At 51.0% G+C, this 20,273-nt stretch overlaps 1 protein-coding gene across 1 annotated transcript in view; it reads left to right on the forward strand.

The window, feature by feature from the left end:
* The window catches only part of SLC4A9 (solute carrier family 4 member 9), a 52,778-nt gene that overhangs the window by 25,652 nt on the left and 6,853 nt on the right, over positions 1–20,273 (forward strand). The window contains exons 15-19 of the mRNA XM_043520727.1: positions 58–171; positions 4,637–4,798; positions 13,524–13,702; positions 14,844–14,916; positions 16,316–16,384. Coding sequence (XP_043376662.1) covers positions 58–171; positions 4,637–4,798; positions 13,524–13,702; positions 14,844–14,916; positions 16,316–16,384 — 597 coding nt within the window. The remainder of the gene's footprint in view (positions 1–57; positions 172–4,636; positions 4,799–13,523; positions 13,703–14,843; positions 14,917–16,315; positions 16,385–20,273) is intronic.

A 20,273-nucleotide genomic window follows, 5' to 3' on the forward strand; every position in this document is an offset into this window, starting at 1 on the left:
CGCCCTACCTGGGGGCATCTGCTAAAGCCCTCCCAATGGCTTTCTTTGCTCCCTTAGCTGAGGAAGCTAGTGAGCGACTTCTCCATCATCCTGGCCATCCTCATCTTCTGCGGGATTGATGCCATTCTGGGGCTAGAGACCCCCAAGCTCATCGTCCCCAGCGAGTTCAAGGTGAGAACTGACTGGGTAATAGGTAGCGGGAAACAGAGGAACTGCTGGGAAGGGGACCTCACGGATGCCTGCGGAGAAGTGATGGAATGTGGGGAGCTGGGATGATGTATATAGGCAGTGATAATGGATTTGTGGGGAAGGAACTGTACATGGGGCACCCATGTTAGATTCTAATGCAAACTATGCATCAGGTATGGAGGCTTTTTGCAGAGCCCATGAAGACAGGGCTGCCTGGGTGCATCTTCTCTGCCAGTTCAGGGATGCAGCCTGTGGCAGGTCCCAGCATGCAAAGGGTCATCCAGGTCCCAGTGGCCAGCCTGCAGTGCAAGCTGGGAACTGCATTCTCTAAAGGCCTCACCCCCACATTGACAGTGGAGATGGCTGCACTCTGCTCTGCTCCACACAGATCAGATGTAGCCCTTGGGTTCCCATGATGTTGCCTTTCATCCCTTGGGTGGGCGAGATTTGCAAGCCCTTGCTCCTGTGAGAGCCCCCCCCATTTCTCTCTGGGCCAGAGCTGGAGGGTGTATTCCTGGATCACAGCCCCAAGGCTGACACTGGGGATCCACAGCAAAGCTGCTCAGTAGGCTGTCCATAGACCCACTGAGCAGTTAATTAGTCCTACGTTGCTTTGAGTTGGCTTGTTCTTGCTGCAAAGGATACATCATTCCTGCCGCTGCTCAACCCCAGGTGCTGGAAGTGCTGCAGGGCTCATGTTATCTGGAGACTGGATGGCTCAGGCAATGGTGCCCACAGGCAAAGATGAGTGATGCAGCTGCCTGGGGTCCCATGTTGCCCCTTACTCATATCCCTGCCTGCCAGCCAGAGCCACAGCCCATATCCCTCATCCCTGTTCTCCTCAGTGTCCAGGCATTGTTATAATGGGCCCCCAGCCTCGGGCCAGCCCTGGGCTCAGATGACTGGTAATGAAATACAAGGCGTTCCCCTTCATACAGCCTCGCAGCTTCGCACCCAGCTGGAGTCAGAGCAGCTGGAAGCTGTTACCCTCTGATCACGGTGATCTGATCCTGACATGAGCTGAGTCCCTCAGTCCAGCATCTAGTGAGCCATCCACCCTACAAACTCCTCCATTGCAACTGGCACAAGCAGGCCCCCTTGTTGGAAGCCTCAGCAGAGAATCCTGCATGGGCCATGGAGAGTGAGGCCCCTAGCGAGACTGTGGGTGGTGGTGAGTGTGACGCCAGCCCTGCTGCTGGCCCCACTCTCTGGATCTAGGGCACCACTCCATTCACTGTAAAACAAAGGGATTCCATGCTGCCCAGTTGGGTGCTGCTCTGGACCTGCCCCCTCTGCTCCAGGGTTTGGATGGGCCGTTGCGGGACCAGCTGCTATAAGGCCTGCCCATCTAATTCCCTGTACCCCACAGTCTTGTCCCATCTCCTTCAGCACTAGAACTAGAGCAGGACAAAGGAGCCCTTGAACCTGCTCAGGCCAGGAGCCAACATGCCAACAGGGCTGGACAGCTTGTTGAGACTCCTCTGCAGAGCTTGCAAACTGCCTGGGAATCCGAGGAAGCCCTTGGAGCATAAGGAGGAGCTCTGAAGGAAGGGGAGACCTTTGCTTGAACTCCCCTCCCAGAGGGCCGGTTCAGACGGGTACCCCGCAGACTGGGAGTGTAGGTAGTAAGGGATCCACTGTCCCAAGGCCCCATGCTCTGAGGCCAGAAACCTTCTCCAGAATTTTCCAACCCATCACAGAGGCCACAAAGAAAGGAAGGGAACAAGAAATGGAACCTGGGAACTTCTCCTGGAGAGACCGTGCCTTTCCGGGCTGCGAACTCAGTGCCCCCTTCTGAGTCACAGTATCAGCTCCACCTCGGTGGCGCAGGAATAGGGGCCAGATTGACAGCCCTGGGGACTGACCTCATTGAGTTAGCCATGGAACAAATGGGCAACGGTAGGGCAAGCACCCTCCAGGTGCCAGCGTGCCCCACCCTGCCCAATCCTGGGCCTGTCGAGCCAGTCCAACCAGGGGGCAATCAGGGAAAGCTGCCGTGGTGGTGTCATGACATGAAGAGCTCTCCACTTACAACAGCACTGAAAAGTCCATCTAAGTTACAGGCCACCAGATGATAATGGCTTTCTATGGCCTCTCCCTTTCCCTCCTTCCCTCGCCTGGCCAGTCTGTGGCAACCCTTCTCTTTCAAGGCCGGCTTCTCCACACTGCCCCTGGAGGTGACATGCAGACCCACTCCTCAGTTCCCCACTGGTTGTTCAAACCTCATTGTGCAAGCCAGAGCCATGGGGCTCCGTAACCCCTCAGCTCTCCAGCCCTCCATCCCTAACAGTGCAGATGGGAATGTGCGGGCCTGCGTCCCACCTCGTGCGTTCTCCCACATTCAAGTCAGCTCCTGAGAGCTGGGGTACGGAACAAATCCTGAACGTGCAATGCTGTGGAGCAGGGAGAATTTTGCCCACACTGGGCTACCTTCCTCCCTGGAGTAACTCCACTGAGTCCTCTGGGCTGACACCCAAGATCAGTCTGGCCTGTGGGTTTTCCATCCAGCTCTTTCCCTTTCAGCACTCTCTGCAGTTGCAGGGCCAAGAGGGATCTGCAGAAAACTCAGGGACTGTGGGATTTTATAGCCCCTTAACCTGACACACACACACACACATCCAACTCTGCAGGGTGACTTCCTTTTGGAGCTGTTCTTAGGAAGGAGGAGGGGGGAAGCTCCAGCCAATCCCTTGATCTATAAATAACCTCAGCTTAGCAACTGGACCCAACTAAACAGTCATGTAATCATGCAAATGATGCCACAGCACGCAGCAAAGCAGGAGACACCAGCTCAAGTCTGGGCTTGGGTTCCCTCCCCCAACCCCAGGCCTGGGTGTGGAAAGGAATTAGCAGAGGCTGCAGAGCTAGCATGCAGGCTCCATGGCGGCCCATAGCTCCCTGTCAGGCGGATTGTGCATCAGGTTAATGAGGGAGCCACTTCCCCATTCTCCAAGCTGAAGGCAAAGTGCCACCTGGCAAATGTGGGGGAAATGCCAGGACTGAAAAAGGGGCAGGGCAAGGCACCCTGGCCTGAGCAGGGTGGCTGCTGTGACATGTTTTGGCTGAAGGCCAGGATGTATTAGGACATCTGTAATGATTAGGGCCCCTGGCAGCTTCCCTCCATAGATCTCAAAAGCTATTTCTTAATTAAAGCACACGCAGCACCCCTGAGGCCAGAAGGTCCTATTATCCCCATTTTAGAGATGCTTTAACTGTGGAATTATACGATTTGCCTACGATCGTATTTTGTCAGTGGAAGAGCTGGGAATGGAGAACGGGAGATGTCGCCCACACTCCTGCTCTAACCGCTGTCCCACGCTGCTCTCTCTACATGCATATCTTTAAAGCACTGGGTCTTTTCGCATTCATCATCTTTTTCTGGATTCTCCATATCTACCTTCTTACCATGGATATAGGGCTCGATTGCATTTGCCCTACTGGGCCTGGTTTTCAGACCCTAGGGAGACATGTAGAAATGTGTGCACAGATTTGTGCCTGATTTGTACCTGTACTGGTGCAGGCACCTGCATGGATCTGGATTTGCGTGAACACACAGCCAGGCAGACATCTCCACTACATGGACAGCCCATGGGGCTGTGAAAACCGGGCCCACAAAGGCTGCCGTGAAACTAGTGTTACCAGCGCTCACAATTGCAAATTTAGTATTTTTCTTCAAACCCAAGCTCCTGGAGTCATGTGAATAAGGGACAATCCCAGCTTTCATTTTAAAAAATAAGTGTTGCTAGCCCTCGTGGTAGCAAAGAAAAGCTTGAAAATGTGACTCAAAAGTTTTAAATCCAGCAGGCAAAGAAAAAGACCCTTCCCCCTTTTTATTATTTTCTAAAAGTCTCATGATTTTAAATCAATTTTTGTGGGCCTGACTCACGATTTCTGGATGTTGGGTTGGTACCAATGTGAGACCATGGCCTGGATCCCTCCCCATGCGCCGTGCAACAGGAGTAGGTGACTGCAGAGGACTGGCCTCACCTCCCGGGGCAGGACTGATGCCCTTGCACAACAACAGGGAAGAGTGGTGGTTGGTTAACGTTAATCAGCTGGAGCATGGCCTGGAGCAAGCACAGATGGGGCTGTTCACAAGCATCCAGGGCTCGGCTCAGGGCTTGCTTACTGCCTCTCGGGGATTGGCCACTGCCACGGTGCAGAGCACAGATCACCATTCCAGTTAGTCAGGAGAAGCATTTTCCCTCAGGTGCAACATTGCACAATGGCCAGGGGGAGGAGAGTGAGGGTTCCCTTTGCTCTGAAGCATCCTGTGTTGACCATTGCTGGAGACCTAGTGGAGAACCATCTGGGCCAGTAATCTGACCTACCCAGCCCAGCCCAGCCCACCCCAATGTTGCCCAAAGGGCTTTTTGCCCATTAGTAAGTGCAGTGCAGGGTGCTAGCCCTGTAATGTACAATCTGACCTCTTGCACTCCCCGTGCAGCCCACGAACTCCCAGCGAGGCTGGGTCGTGTTTCCCTTGGGAATGAACCCCTGGTGGGTTTGCCTGGTCTCCACCGTGCCTGCCGTTCTGGTCATCATCCTCATCTTCATGGACCAGCAAATCACCGCCGTCATCCTCAACCGCAAAGAATACAGGCTCCAGGTCAGTGCGGGGCAGGCCAGCCAGGGCATGGCGGGAGGCTGGCGGTGCTGGGGATCTGGGATCTGGGTATAGTGGGAGGCTGGCAGTGCAGGGCAGGCCAGCCGGGGCATGGCGGGAGGCTGGTGGTGCTGGGGAACTGGGTATAGTGGGAGCCTGGCAGTGCCAGGCAGGCCGGCCCGGGCATGGTGGGAGGCTGGCAGTGCTGAGGATCTGGGTATAGTGGGAGGCTGGCAGTGCGGGGCAGGATGGCCTAGGGATGGCGGGAGGCTGGCAGTCCTGGGGATTTGGGCATGGCGGGAGGCTGGTAGTGCTGAGGATCTGGGTATAGGGGGAGGCTGGCAGTGCGGGGCAAGATGGCCCAGGCATAGTGGGAGGCTGGCAGTATGGGGCAGGACGGCCTGGGGATGGCAGGAGGCTGGCAGTATGGGGCAGGCTGGCCTGGGCATGGCGGGCGGGTGGCTGGCAGCATGGGGCAGGCCAACCTGGGGATGGGAGGATGGGCTGTTTTAGAGGGAATCACACAGGCTTGTGCAGCTACCCTGTTCAACACCTCGTGGGTTTCCTTTATTCCAAGGAAACAGTCATGTCTGCCCAGAAATTGGCAGCTGGTAGGTTAAATCCCATCTGTTCTAGGGGCTCTGAGGGGCGGGGCTAAAGTTGCCAACTTTCTAATTACACAAACCCAAACACCCTTGCCCTGCCCCCTTCCCCGCCCCGTCCCAAGGTCCCGACCCTTGTCTAGCCCTTTCTCCGAGGCTCCACACCCCACTCACTCCATCCCCCCTCCCTCTATTGCTCGCTCTTCCCCAACCCTCACTTGCTCATTTTCACCAGGCTGGTGCAGGGGGTTGGGGTCCAGTAAGGGGTGAGGGTGTCAGCTGGGGGTGTGGGCTCTGAGGTGGGGCTGCGGATGAGGAGTTTTGGGTGAAGGAGGGGGCTCCTGGCTGTGGGCTCTGGCCGAGGACTTCAGAGTGTGGGAGGGGGCTCCAGGCTGAGGCAGGGGTTTGCAGTGTGGGAAGGGGTATGGGCTCTGGGCTGGGGGTGCGAGCTCCGGGGTGGGGCCACAAATGGGGGATTCAGGGTGCGGGAGGGAGATCTGCGCTGGGGCAGGAGGCTGGGGTTCAGGAGTGGGTGAGGGCTCCAGCTGGGGGTGTGAGCTCTGGGGTGGAGTCAGGAATGAGGGATTTGGGGTGCTGGAGGGGACTCCAGGCTGGGGCCGAGGGGTTAGGCATACAGGAGAGGGTTCCAAGCTGGGGCAGGTGGTTGGGGTGTGGGAGGGGTTTCAGGGTGTGGGCTCCGGGCAGCGCTCACCTCGGGTGGCTCCCTGGAAGTGGTGACATGTTCCTCGGCCCCTACACAGAGGCATGGCCAGATGGCTCTCCGCACTGCCTCTGCCCACAGGAATTGCCCTCGCAGCTCCCATTGGCCGCCGTTCTCGGACAATGGGAACTGCAGAGTCAGCGCTCAGGGCGGGGCAGGGGCAGCGCACGGAGCCCCTGTGGCTGTCTCTAAATGTAGGAGCCAAGGGGAGCTGTGTAGAGCCGGATAGGGAGCCTGCCAGTCCCACGCCAACTGGACTTTTAATGGCCTGGTCAGCAGTGCTGATGGGAGCCCACAGGGTCCCTTTTCAACTGGGCATTCCAGTCCAAAACCAGACACCTCATCACCCTACATGGGGCTCCCTGCAGGCTCTGATCTGGAACCTTGCCCTAATGCATGGAGGGCAGGGCTGGGGAGGCACTGGGTGCAGGGCCCCTGCTCTAGGCTAGTCTCCCAAGCATTGGTGTCCAATGCAGTGTGAAGGGCTGGATTGTCATGGGGTCACCATCCCTGGTTAAAGCATATCAGACAGGAAAGGCTGATCATGCCAGCTGTTCATGTTAACAGGAGATGCAGCTTGCTGGCATTGTGTAGTGATGGGCACAGTGAGGTCTGTCTCTGAATGGAGTTCTGCCCCAGCGAGCCAGGCCCCAGAAGGGGGATGAGTGCCTGCAGAGCCGGGGAGGGGCATGTTGCAGCTGCTCCCCAGCCTAGTTTCTATCAGCATGAAGAATCAGGACTAATGCAAAACCAAATCCAAACTGGAGGTTGTCTGTGGGCTGGTGAAGGGCTCTTCCTGGGGAGTGCTGGGCCCCGCATGCATGTCCCTGCATTTGGGGTCATGGGGACATTTGAAAACAAAGGTATTATTTAAAATCAATGCACTGGGAGGGGGGCCGCTTTCTTCCCCCTCCCCTTCTCAGAAGGGAGGGAGCCAGGAATTCTCCCAGCTAATTGCCTGACAGAGGCTCTCAGCCACTCAGGGACTGATCCTGTGAAGAGCTGAGAGCCTCTGGCAAAGTGCTGAGTACCCTCAGTTGGCCCTGAAGTCACTGGGAGATGAGGGCACTCAGCACTTCCCAAGATTAAGTCCTTAGCTTGGGCCACGACAAAGCCCCTAAATCCACAGGGGCCTCTAAACACAGTGCTCTCCGCATGATGTCCCTCTGAGGGGTCCCAGGGCAAAGCAAGAGCCAGCTCCTTCCATCACCCAGGGAAACAAGGGCTTCCCCAGAGCCTTTCATGCTAGGATCTCAGCCCGCTTCTCCAACGCCAGGCAGCGTTGTCAGCTCCATTTTACAGCTGGGAAAAGTCAGGCCCAGAGAGACTAGTGACTTGCCCAGAGTTACATGGTGAATCAGTCAGGACTAAATGCCCAGTCTCCTTCCTCCCAGTGTCTTGATCTAACCACTAGGCCACACTGCTTCCCTTCAGCCGATGCCAGCAAGGGACCTTTCCTTTGTGCTCCTCCCCTAGTCTCCCTGGCTCAGCTGCCTGTCTGACCCTAGCATCCTGTGGCATCATTTGCCACAGGCACTGACGTCCCAGCTGCATGTACTAGCAGGAATCTGTCTGGATGAGAGAGTGCAGCTTTCTCTCTGACACTGCCGTGCCACTTGGCCCCTGGCCGTCAGGGCGCCTTACCCAGGGCTGGGCCCTGCTGGCACTTGTTTTTCTCATGAGGTGTACTGAGGTTTTCCCTAACCTGCTCGCACAGGCACAAACTCAGAGCCAAGGACGAAGCCTTCTCCAATCACCAGACCTTGTGCTAAGACAAACAGGTTCATTGGGCCTGGGAACACACCTGGTTTTGTTCGGCTGAGCTGGGATTGTGACTGATCCAATTGCTCTTGCTGTGCTTGTTCACCTCCCTGATGCATATCAGCTGCCCTCCGAAGGGATCTCCTAAGAGTTACCAGCAGGAAGATAGCCAGTCTCCTTCCTCCCTGGAGCAAACCCCTGCACCAGCTGTTGTGTTAGTCTGACTTCCCTGCCTGCTTCTGAAGGCTGGATAGAAATGGCCAGCTTAGCTTAGAGAAGGAGAAATGAGCTGCAGTGCTAGAACTAGGTGCAAGCAGCCCTTAGTAAACAAGCCCTGCTACATTCGGCAGGAAGCCTCCAGAGGCCATGGTTCAGGCTAGACTCACCCCCTAGAGCCGGATGAATAGTGGCAGAAACGGATTTGGGAATAACTTGGCAGTAAAAGCACTGAGCTCAGTTCCCTGTGATTCCTGGGGTCAGAGCATAGTGTTGTTCTTTGGGGATGTCTCCATGTGGATTCCGTTCTACACTGTGCACGTGCTTCGTGCATGTGAGACTGGAGTCTGGATAGCAGTGTCTCTTGGGGCGCACCTGTGCTGCGCATGTCCTCCCACCCCCTGCCAGCTGACAGAATACCATCACCATCCTTCAGTTCCCGCTTACAGCCCATGGCAGCAAGATGGAACCAAACCTGCGGCCCCTTCACGCTCGTTTGTCGCAAGTGACTTAGGGTTCATTCCTTTAGAATGACATTCTTTTCTTTTCTTCCTCAAACTTTTGGGGTTTTTTTAAACTCCTATTATTGTTTTGCCCCACCCCCCACTACCACCTTATATGGTGGACTTAAAGTCTGCCAGTCCTGGGATGGTCCCATTCCTGGCCCTGCCAGGCAGAACTGCTGTTTATTTTGTTTAGGCGAGAGCCCCCCACACCTGACCGTGGCTCTATCTGCTGGTCCTTCTTGCCAAGAAGGAGAAACACCCAGGAGACATGAGACTAAAACCTTTTCTTCTGGAGCAGTCTAGGAGGGGCACTTTGGACCCAGCAGAACTAACATCCAGCTCCAAGTCAGGCCCTTTCACTTCATAATCCACGTCATCAGTGCCCCTGTCAGCCAGGCTGTTGACTCCTAAAGCCAGCACCAGTGTCTATACCCCCGCCTTGAGGTGGAAGCCCTTCAGATTCTAATCTCAGACCAGACAGAGAGCACCCACATACTTCCAGTAACAACCTGCTGATTATTCTCCAAGAAAGGAACCCAGGTTCTCTCAAAGGAAACGACCTGCTTACAGACTTTTTACAGGCTCAAGACTGGTTTGTGGTTCTCGAACTCCAGGATGCAAATTTCTGAATCAGGATCCATCTGACCCATAAAAAGGTCACGTTTCACAGTAGGGCCCAACCGCTATCAATACCATGTCGTTAACAGCGAGAGTCTTCACAAAATGCTTGGCTGTGGTGGCCACAGATGTAAGGAGACAAGGCGTTCTTGTCTATCCATATCTAGATGATTGGCTGATCAAAGGCAGGTCTCATCAGGATGTTACCACAACCCTAAACATAGATTTTGACCTGTTCAGGGAGTTGGACATGATAGTAAACTACAAAAAGTAATCACTCAACCCTTCACAGGGGATAGAGTTCATAGGCACTCTCATCTATTCAAATTGGCAGAGGCATATCTTCCAGAAGAAAGATTTCAGTCTATACAGACAATATCCAACATCAAGTTACATCCGTCAATTACACTGAGAAGAAAAGGAGTACTTGTGGCACCTTAGAGACTAACCAATTTATTTGAGCATGAGCTTTCGTGAGCTACAGCTCACTTCATCGGATGCATACTGTGGAAAATGCATCCGATGAAGTGAGCTGTAGCTCACGAAAGCTCATGCTCAAATAAATTGGTTAGTCTCTAAGGTGCCACAAGTACTCCTGTTCTTTTTGCGAATACAGACTAACACGGCTGTTACTCTGTACACTGAGAAGCTGTCTCAAACTTTTAGGCCACATGTCATTTTTTATAGGTGACACCACTAGCCCAACTTCACCTATCCCTGTTACAGGATTGGCTGAGGTCAGTGTGTCCCTATGAGACATCAAATGGACATGCATATCATGATCCCAGCTCATATCTTGCCTTCGCTAGGATGATGGACAGACTCACAGAATGTGTGGAGAAGAGTACCCTGCTCCACCTCTCCTCCTCCAAAGACACTGATCAGAGACACATCGGAAACAGGGTGGGGTGCTCACTGGAACCATCTCCAAATACAGGGAATGTGGTTGCAGCAAGAGATGGGACTGCATATAAACCTCTTGGAACGCAGGACAATCAGGTTAACCTGCAAAGCGTTCCTGCCAGCCTTAAGGAATTCCAGCACATAGAACCCAACAGACAGCACATTTGCAATATATTATCTAAACAAGAGGGAAGTTGCCCATTCCTCACCCCTATGCCAAGAGGCACTCAACCTACGGACTTGGTGTTGACTTCCTAAGATAACTCCAATTGCTCTTATCTCCCAGCAGCCAACAGCAAACTGGGGACAGATTGTCTGCTGAGACAATCATGGTCTCTGAAGAGCACCATCCTCAGACTGAGATTTCACCGGTGGGGAAATTCCACCAAAGAAAACATGGTGTGTCCAGTCTTTTGCTCCAGAGTAGGCATGAGCCCAGGCTGCGTGCAAGACACTGAATCCAGGTGTCATGTTTGCATTTCAACCCCTCCCTCTGATACCCAGGGGGATAGGGAAAATCAGTCATGATGCAGCTACACCAATCCTGATTGGCTGAGGCAGTTCTGGCTGATAACTCGCCTCTGAATGCCAACTCGGCCTCCAATGGCATTTCCAGACGGTCCAGACATAATATCACAAAGCTGAGATCAAATTCTTCACCAGACCCAAACTCATTACACCTGATGGCCCAGATGCTGGTGAAGTGCTACTGACTGTTCCCTACAGGTATGAGAATCCTACTGCCTGGCAGGAAGCCCTCCACAAGGAAAACCTGCTCCTCAATGTGGAGAAGGCTTTCAGTTTGGGCAGTCCAGCACAACCTTGATGCATTGGAGACCCCTGTTCCCAAGATGTTTGATTACGTCCTGCACCTGAAATTCTCTGGACTCTCATTCAGTTCAATGAAGGTCCATTTTGCAGTGATTTTGCCATGCCGTCCTCTCTTCCACTGAGGCCCAGTATTCTCCCATCCTGCTGTTTCTAGGTTTTTGAAAGGGTTGCCTCACACTTATCCACCAATCAGAGAGCTCCAGCTTACCTGGGATCTCCATATTGTCCTTTCCGCCCCATATTTGAGCCTTTTTCTGAAAGCTCTCTACACTACCATATTCTCAGGAAGGCCATAACATTAGCACGTGAGCCATGAGCTCTTGTCGCTCACCCAACTTCCACACATTCCACAGAGATATGGTGGTGGTGAGCCCTCATCCCAACTTTATTCCCAAAGATGGCTTGGACTTTGAGTTAGCTCAATCTATTCATTTTCCCTCCTCCACCCAAGCCCCGCTGGTTCCTCGGAGAGAAAAAACTTCAGACCTTGGATGTCTCAAGGGCTTTGCTATATTGCCTGGATAGGCCGAAGGGCTTTGTCCTGTCTCCCCTGCTGTGCTTCTGAAGCCATTTCTTCCAAGAGAGTGTCTACGTGGATCACCTAGTGCAATTCAGTCTGCTCTCACATGATCGAGGGGATATTCCTCTGGGTATCAAAGCTCATTCACCAGAGCTTAGGCTGCCTCTTCTGTGAATTTCAGCAACATCCCCATACCTGAGATCTTCAAGGCAGCCATGCAGAGTCATCGCCCCTCACTTTCATTAAACATGATGGCCCTCAGCGTGGCTGCGAGATAGGATGGCAGTTTTGGGAGGGCCACTGGGACTCCTCAACACCACCTTCTAGATGAGGTCTGCTTGCTAGTCCCCCAAAGTGGGATTCACACAGACAAGCAGTCGAAGATGAGGGAACAGTTATTTACGTGGCGGTAAGTGTGTTTCATCGAGATGTTCTGTCTGTGTGGATCCCGCGACACCTTCCATTCCCTGCTTGTTTCTTTACCTGGAAGGCTGAGTTAGAGAGGGAGGAGAGGGATGGTTGCAGTTGATCTGCCCTTGGCTGGGCAGGGCATGAGGACGTGCAAGATGCAGGTTCAGCCCAGCAGACTTTACTGTTCCAAGATTCCAATCTCATGCGCAGGAGGCACATGTGGGATCCACACAGATAAAACATCCCAAAGAAGCACAGTTACCATGAGGTGTGTAATTATTCTTTATCCTCGAGGAGTCAGGCTGCTGCTGGGTAGCTGTGAAAATGTTCCAAAATCCCAGATTTTAGCATGAATGATTTTTCGTCTGTAAATTTGTAGTGGAGAGCACATTATGTGTGATTCATTTTCCCCCTGTTCAGTACATCCAGGCAGGATCAGGGAAAAAATGTGACTTAAGCAACCAACCCCACCCCACTAATATAGTGACTGGAGCAGAGGAGGTGAACAGTTTGTGAACAATCCATGCTTTATGGATGATTGTTCCACAGCAAATCCTACTGAAGAATGAATACATTTGCATTATATTGGGATTTGATCACAAATGACAGGCTAACCAGAAAGAGGACTAGGTACATAAATAGACCCTATCAGCTCAAGTCTCTGCAGTGACTATGGTCATCGCTCTAGAATGCTAGTATTTTTATTTAAAAGCCCTTGTAGTTTTCAGACAGATCAATGAACAGAAACAAAAACGAACCAGAATCCATGGAGAGAAATAGACCATCCATGAATAGTCCCAACAGACAGTGTTAATAGCGGCTACCTTGTTGTGTAGAGACACTGGTCACTGGAATGTAGGATACACATGCACGCTGACTGGATCAGAGATTGGAACTCATCCTACACCTCGAGCCAATCAGGAACTAACAGGATCCTGACTGTACACATTTTCTTCTGTTTTCGTTGAATTACTGAGAGCCAGCTGGCTTGGGGGTGGGGGGACGGATTGTTTAATTATTTCCCTGTAGGTTGTTAACTTTTTTTTTCCCAAACATGTATCAAGGGATCATTGTCCACTAGACAGCAAGCTGATTGCCTAATTGGTTGGTAATGCTTGAGGGGCCAGATTTTTAAAGGTATTTAGGCACCTAAAGATGTGAATTCTAGTGGGATTTGCAAAACCCCTGGGGCACACCTGACTCCCAGCAATTTCCACCAGCAAAAATGAGACCCTTCCCACTTGACCATCCCATGGTTAAAAGCATGGGGATAGACCTGGCCGTGTGAGCTGAAGTTAAGAGCTGAAGGCTGTGTTAGCCCCAGGGAGGAAGCAAATCCCAGAGTCAAGGGTGCTTCACTGAGAATGTCCTACCCCCAGCCTCTAGCTAGGGTCTGTCAGCTCAGGTGCCTCCGTGGAGCCCAACTCCCCTGCAGTGGCAATGCAGGAGGTGATCTCTGCTGGCTGATGGAACTTCCATTTGGTATAATGTACCCATAGGGTCAAATTCTGGCCCTTGGCTACATGCACAGAGCTCCTGCTACAGCCAGTAGGATCCATTAGAAACAAGATGTAACCCTTGATTCCCCATTCGCTGCAGGCTGCTGCGTCTCTGAGCACTGATGTGTCTCTCATTCCAGAAAGGGGCAGGTTTTCACCTGGATTTATTCTGTGTTTCCCTTCTGATGATCCTCACATCTGTGACGGGCCTCCCGTGGTATGTATCTGCCACTGTCATCTCCCTAGCCCACATGGACAGCCTGAGAAAGGAGAGTACAACTTCTGCACCAGGAGAGCAGCCCAAGTTCCTGGGAATCAGGTATTGTTTCCCCCTCCCATTACAATAAAACCACCTTGAAAATTCCAGTTGGCATGCTCTCCAAGGGCCAGGCTGACCCTAGAATTCCAGTGGTGAGCCGTGGTGAACTCTGTGGTGAATATTACTGGTAGAAATCACTGAACAACTAAGGGAAAATGTGTCCTGCTGATGATCTGGTGCTGGAAGTGCTCTCGGAATTGTCTTCCCAGCCAACCTGACTCCATGCCTCGGTGTGCAGGGTGCTACGGAAGTGAGGAAAGAAGCTCCCCTTCCCCAGGTCCTCACTGCACAGTTGGCCAGCTGCATTACGAGGGAATTTTGCATTCCCCTAAAGCACCAGGTACCAGCCACTGCTGGAGGTTGGGATTTTGGAACAGATGTATGGCTGATGTATAGAAAACCAGTGAATGGATGGGCACGCAATCAGATCCATCTGTCTGTCTAATTAGACAGTCAGCTGAGAGTTTTGTGTTGACTAGAATGGTCTGTAGATGTTCTCTACTCACTGGGCAGAGCTACATACTGTGCTACAAGAGCAAGTACTAAGTATGCATGGATTTTTTATTACTGGTTTTCACACCATGTTAAGGCACAGCTATCCATGCAATGAGGTCATCGTATAGGGTGCTTGTAACCCCATACAATTCCTGAACAGTCAGTTATCACTGTGCTGCAGGAGCCAACGACAGGGAAAAGTCTAGGGTGATGGCAGAAGTTTTTTCCTTCACTCTTTGACATCACTTCTCCTTTTGCAATGCCTGGTTTGACTCTGAGGTAGAGAAGTGAAGGCTGGGTGCTTCAGAGCACCTGGTTCAGAGAAGAATAGCAAAGCAGACCATGGGCTTCTGCACAGGTCCTTCTCAGATGATGCCTGCAGCTCCATTTGGAGCACCTGTGTGCAGTTCCTTGCTTTGTTCACATTCAGGTGAGCCCTAGAGGCAAAGTGGAAATGGAGCATTAGCAGAGGCTTAGGGGATACTGCAGGCAGGGCTACTTGCAGCTGGGGCATCTTCGTATGGCGCTGGAGCAGTGCACTGGCTGTTCTGCTCTGTATCCCTGGCCATAGATTGGGCCGGGTAAGAAGAGCTGTGGTTCAAACATGAAATACAAAGTGTCTAAGAGCAGGAGTGTTTGTCTGCAGGGAGCAGAGACTGACTGGCCTGGTGGTCTTTATCCTCACCGGAGTGTCGGTTTTATTGGCCCCGGTTCTCAAGGTAATAAAGCGTTTTTGGTTTACATCATTATTACAGAAGTGGGAAAAGGCTGGACTATCAGCACAGAGCCCGCAGCAATGGATGCATCAGAAATTCTGATAGTCCTTCTCAGTTAATTTTCACTCATCTAAGCCCAAGAAAGTACCATTCACCATCCCATATTGTAATGGATGACCTGCATTCCCCCATCATCTTCCAGCCACAGCTCCTCCTCCAATTCACCCCCTCCTGTGCCAGCTTCACCTCCTATCTTCCATATGCAGGCCAAAGACCTCCCTCCACCGTCGCCATTCCGATGCTTACCGAGAGACCACAGCGTGGTCACATTTTACCCTCCTCATACAGTCCCCATACAGTCCCTACTCTATACTGTTCTACTCCATACTGCTCCACTACGGTATGTCTAAACTTGGAGTGGGAGGTGTAAATTCCAGCTTGAGGAGACATACCCACGCTAGCTCTGATCAAGCCAATGTACTCAGATGGAAGCATAGCCGTGGCAGAGCAAGCAGTGGGAGGAACTAGCCATCCTATATACATGCCTGCCCAAAATGCTAGTCATATACTTGGCGCGTCTAGCTCTTCCCGGTGTTTGCACTGGCAGGGCTATGCTGATCTGGCTGGAATTTATACCTTCAGCTCGAAGCACAAACGTACCCTATAATACACCACACAGTATGAGTGCAACCTCAAGGCAACAGAACCAGAACAAGGGCAAGTCTTGCCCAACCATCCTCCCTCTACGAAGACCGCTGCCACATAATGAGCTTTTCTCCCTCTGATGTGGGACTGGGATCCAAGTCTCTGCATCCAAGCAGATCTCCACCCTGACCCTTTCCATTGGCCAAATAATATCTGTAGTCTACAGTGTACCTCTTTTTCCAAACCAAACTAGACAGCATCTGCATCTGAAGGACAGTGCGAGAGTAACAAAACCTTAGTGATCTTACCTCTGATTTGTCATCAGATGGACAGTTCAGGGTATAGTGGGGTATGGGGGCAGAGTTAAGGGTGTTTGTGGAACCTTTTTTCAGAATTTCCTGACTTTCAAATATTTGTGCTTTGAAAACATTCTCTTGCAGCAGAATTTCCTGGTTTTCAAACATTTGGATTTTGATACCCACAACTTTCTAGCAAGTTGTTTTCTGCAGTAGCTCATCTGTCTTTACCACCATACTGCTATCTTAACCAAGTGTGCTGCGTAGGAATATATCCAAAGTTCAAATTCCTTATACCTTAAGCAATAACCATAAAACTAAACTGCTGTGTCTGAAATGAAACAACCAAACGGGCCGGCCATACTCGAAGACTGACCTTATGGAAGATGATTAAATTCCATAAGTTTTTGTAAGGAAAGCTACATCTGACTCTGCTGATGCTTCTCACTTGATTTCTCCAGTATATCCCTATGCCTGTGCTGTATGGTGTCTTTCTGTACATGGGTGTGGCCGCTCTTAACAGTATCCAGGTGAGTACAGATCCACAGAGGTCAATCACCTTGACATTTCTGCTCCAGTTTCTCAATGTTCTCAATGTGTGGGTTGAATTCAGGGGATGTAACATTTTTGCTCAGTTCCAGCTCTAGCCATATGTTGTGGCATGGGGGCTTATTTATAAACTTGTTAATGTTTGCGGGGGAGGGTGACATCACAAATGTGTTGCGCAGGTCATCCCAAACAAAGGCTGATAGACCCCCTTATCCCACCACCCCATGTATTGTCTAGGTATCCCATCTGTTACAGAAAACCTATTGTAGAGAGTTTAAACACACACATTGATTAGAACAATTTTCTGTGTCTTCTCACCAATAAAGGTGGGTGTTTTGGGGTACACAGCAAAAAAAAAATCCCACAGCAGCGAATCTCAGAGTCTGGGTCAACTGACTCGGACACATGCTACGGGGCTAAAAATAGCCGTGTTAGATGTTTGGGCTGGAGCCCGGGCTCTGAGACCCAGCGAAGGGAGATGGGTCTGAGAGCCCTGTGTCCAGCCTGTGCAAGAAACATCTTCACTACTATCTGTAGCCCCGTAGCACGAGCCCCATGAGCCTGGGTCAGTTGATCCAGGTTCTGAGACTTGCTGCTGCGGGTTTGAGTTTTTTTGTTTTGCAGCGTAGATGTCTCCTTAGTTACTGTGAGTCCGTGACTCCTACTGTTTAGGGCCCATTGACCTGGAATACAAAATAAAAGTGTCACAATGTCACCAAAAATGTTTGGTATCTCAGGGCCTGTTAGGCTAAGAAGAGGGGCTGGGCCCCATTCCTAGTGCTACCGAGCTCTCATTTCTAGCGTGGTTGTATGCAGGGTAACAGAGCATAAAGCTGGGACTTACTTAAGCATAGAAAAGCTGTTCCTGGTGCAGGGCTGGTTTTTGCCTTTCCTGGGCCCTAGGGTGGTGTGATTTTGAAGGGGAAATTCCACATTTGGAGGGAGAGGAGGGAAAATGTCTGGGGCAGGTTGACAAAAGGAGGCTGGTTGGAGCTGCACCAGGCACTGGAACATTAGAAAGAGTCCCATGGAGCTCAATTAGGGAGCAAAGTGGAGGCAAGGCATTCAAAGGTGTATGCTAAAGAAATGTATCCCAAGATGCTGCCATTTATCACAGATAGGCATCACGCACTAGGATGGGTAGAGGGGTGTGAATGGGGATGGATGGATAGATTTTATCACTTAGATAGAGGAAAGGAGATATTAAAAGAGCCATGTAATAAACTGCATTTATATTACACTTTTGAATGCCTCAACTGCCCTATTGCCAATATTCCAACCCTCTGGACAATTTCAAACGCTATGGGTTTTTTTTGTTTGTTTGTTTCTGTAGAAAAATGTCCTGCCCCAGAAATCTCTCTTTCTTTCCCTAAATGGGGCATTTTCCTCAAAAATGACCCCACCTTGAGGCATGGGATGGGAAATATCCATCCTGAACCTGTGCCAGGTTGGAAGCCTGGCATTCTGCAAACTGAAAAGGAGTACTTGTGGCACCTTAGAGACTAACCAGTTTATTTGAGCATGAGCTTTCGTGAGCTACAGCTCACTTCATCGGATGAAGTGAGCTGTAGCTCACGAAAGCTCATGCTCAAATAAACTGGTTAGTCTCTAAGGTGCCACAAGTACTCCTTTTCTTTTTACGAATACAGACTAACACGGCTGTTACTCTGAATTCTGCAAACTGTTACTGCTAGAAGCTGGAGGTTTATCTGATTGGAAAGGGGAGGTTCCCAGCTTTCTAATGGGGGATGCAGCACAGAGGGGTCTGAGATATCAGTCCTTGAAATCACAACAATTATAGAAAAGCTATTTTAGGCCAGGTATAGAAGCATCTAACATTCCCCTTGTTTGTAGGCAGCCAGCTCCCACGGTAGGACCACTGGATTCACAGTACAAATAAAATAAAAGCACCCTCTCTAAAACACTCCGAAAATAGCTGGTCTGTAGCACGTGGCAGATGCAGAATCCGTGGCGGGGTGGGGGTGGCAGAAAGGGTTTATTGGCTCTGGTTTGGCATGACCTGCCTAACTCACTTGTGGTTTCAGCATCCTGGTCTCATGCCAATAAAACTGTTCTGCCCCCCTGCCCCATTGGGTATTCCCTGTTAGCGGTGGGTCTGTTGAAGGCTCGTATGTTACAACAAAGCTATTGGAGAAAGGTCTTAGAGAGTCCTTTACAAATGGCCTGTCCTAGCTCTCGTTTGTCTGTCACAACTCTAAAGAGAGCTTTGGCCCGGCCAGCATCTAAATGATCCCAGTGCCTGGTCTCAGTGCTACCGCGCTGGAGGGGCTGTGCTGGAGCCAAGAAGCTGCCAGCAGAAGCACTCTAGAAAAACAGTGCCAGTGTGGAGGAGCTGGTGCCAGGGTGCTTTGCTTTTAGCTGGGACTCTCTGTTTCCAGGGTCTTTTCATTTTGCTCTTAGCCCAATGGGGCAGTTATGATTAACCCCTCTGTGCTCATTGAACTGAGGGCTGAAGTAACAGGAGCCAGCTCTGGGAGAGGGTATGGTCAGAGGTGACTGGCGAAGGATGAGACAAGTCAGGTTTGAGCCCTTTTCTGCATCATTGTGATGAATAATAAGGCCTCAGAGAAGCGGCCAGGGGAGGGGTAAGGGTTTTGGCTGGAGGAGATTTTTAGTTTAGTTTTGCTTTTTTTAATATTACCTGAAAAGCATTGGGGATATTATCTCCTGTCTTTCCTGGTTTTGCTGGAGGACTCCTTGGATAGCTCAGTGCTGTGGCCTTGGAGCTTTCTCAGCCCTTCACTGAAAGGGCAGGGTGTTCAGTCTCTTTAAGAAAAAAAGAGAGAGAGAGAGAGAGAGAGAGAGAGAGAGAGAGAGAGCTTCTTGCCTAAGGGTTTGAGTCAAGTGTTAACAAAACCAAGCAAAAATAGCGTGTAAACCGTCTGAATAAAAATCCTTTCCTTTCTCGATCACTCCGGGTTCACCTCCATGCTCTCTGTGACTTCAGAACCCTGCCAGTTCTCCAGGCAGCCATGAAGCCTTCCCGGAACAACATGGTTGATAAGATCTCGATTTCTAATGGAAATATAAACAGTGGGAGTCCTTTTTTCTTTACGATAAAACCCTTCCAGGCACAATCCCATTTCCCCCCTTTAGCTAGCTCTATGGTTCAGGAGAGCCTGCCTCTCTGTTTCTGTCTCTCTCTCTCTCTCACACACACATGCAGAGCTGAAAGTTAATCAGAGCTGCTGCAAGTGAGTGAAATTGAGAGAGGGAGAAAGAGAGAGAGAGAGAGAGAGAAGAAGAATTGTGTCCTGTGATGTGTGCTTCTGACTGTTGGATGGAACGCCTACTAGACTGCCAGGAGCTGAAGATTGCAGTATGTCCCGTGTTGCCAGCTCTCATGATTTTATTGCAAGTCTTGTGATAGTTGGTGTTTTTCGTAAAGCCCCAACTCCTGGAGGCATGTAATTAAGAGAGAATCTGTTTTAGTTAAAAAAAAAATCAACCCCTCTTCCTTGCAGAGAAACTTGAAATCATGACCCAGGTTAGGGCTGGCAGCACCGCATGTTGTTGGAAAGATTTTCCCCAGGCAGGTTTCCAATCTGAGCTTGCTGTAGGACTTCAGTGGCGTTTATGGCATGTGAATCAGCCTAGCAGAATTTTCCTAAAGTGTTCCCTCTTAGTATAGGGAATGTCTGTGGGACTACTTTATCCAGAATCCTTAGCAGGAAGTTCGGGTTGGTGTTTGGAGTGTGAAAAGCAAAGCCTGGCAGATTGCAATCTGCAGACCTCAGGGTCTTGGACTCTCCTTACCAGAAATAAATCCCCCAGATGAGACTGGGAACCTGAGTGTCCTGTCTCATTGCTGGGCCAGCAGCTCACTCACTTGGCACTTTGTGACCTGTT

This window comes from Chelonia mydas, chromosome 8 (genome assembly GCF_015237465.2).
Source record: "Chelonia mydas isolate rCheMyd1 chromosome 8, rCheMyd1.pri.v2, whole genome shotgun sequence".
Lineage (NCBI taxonomy): Eukaryota > Metazoa > Chordata > Testudines > Cheloniidae > Chelonia > Chelonia mydas.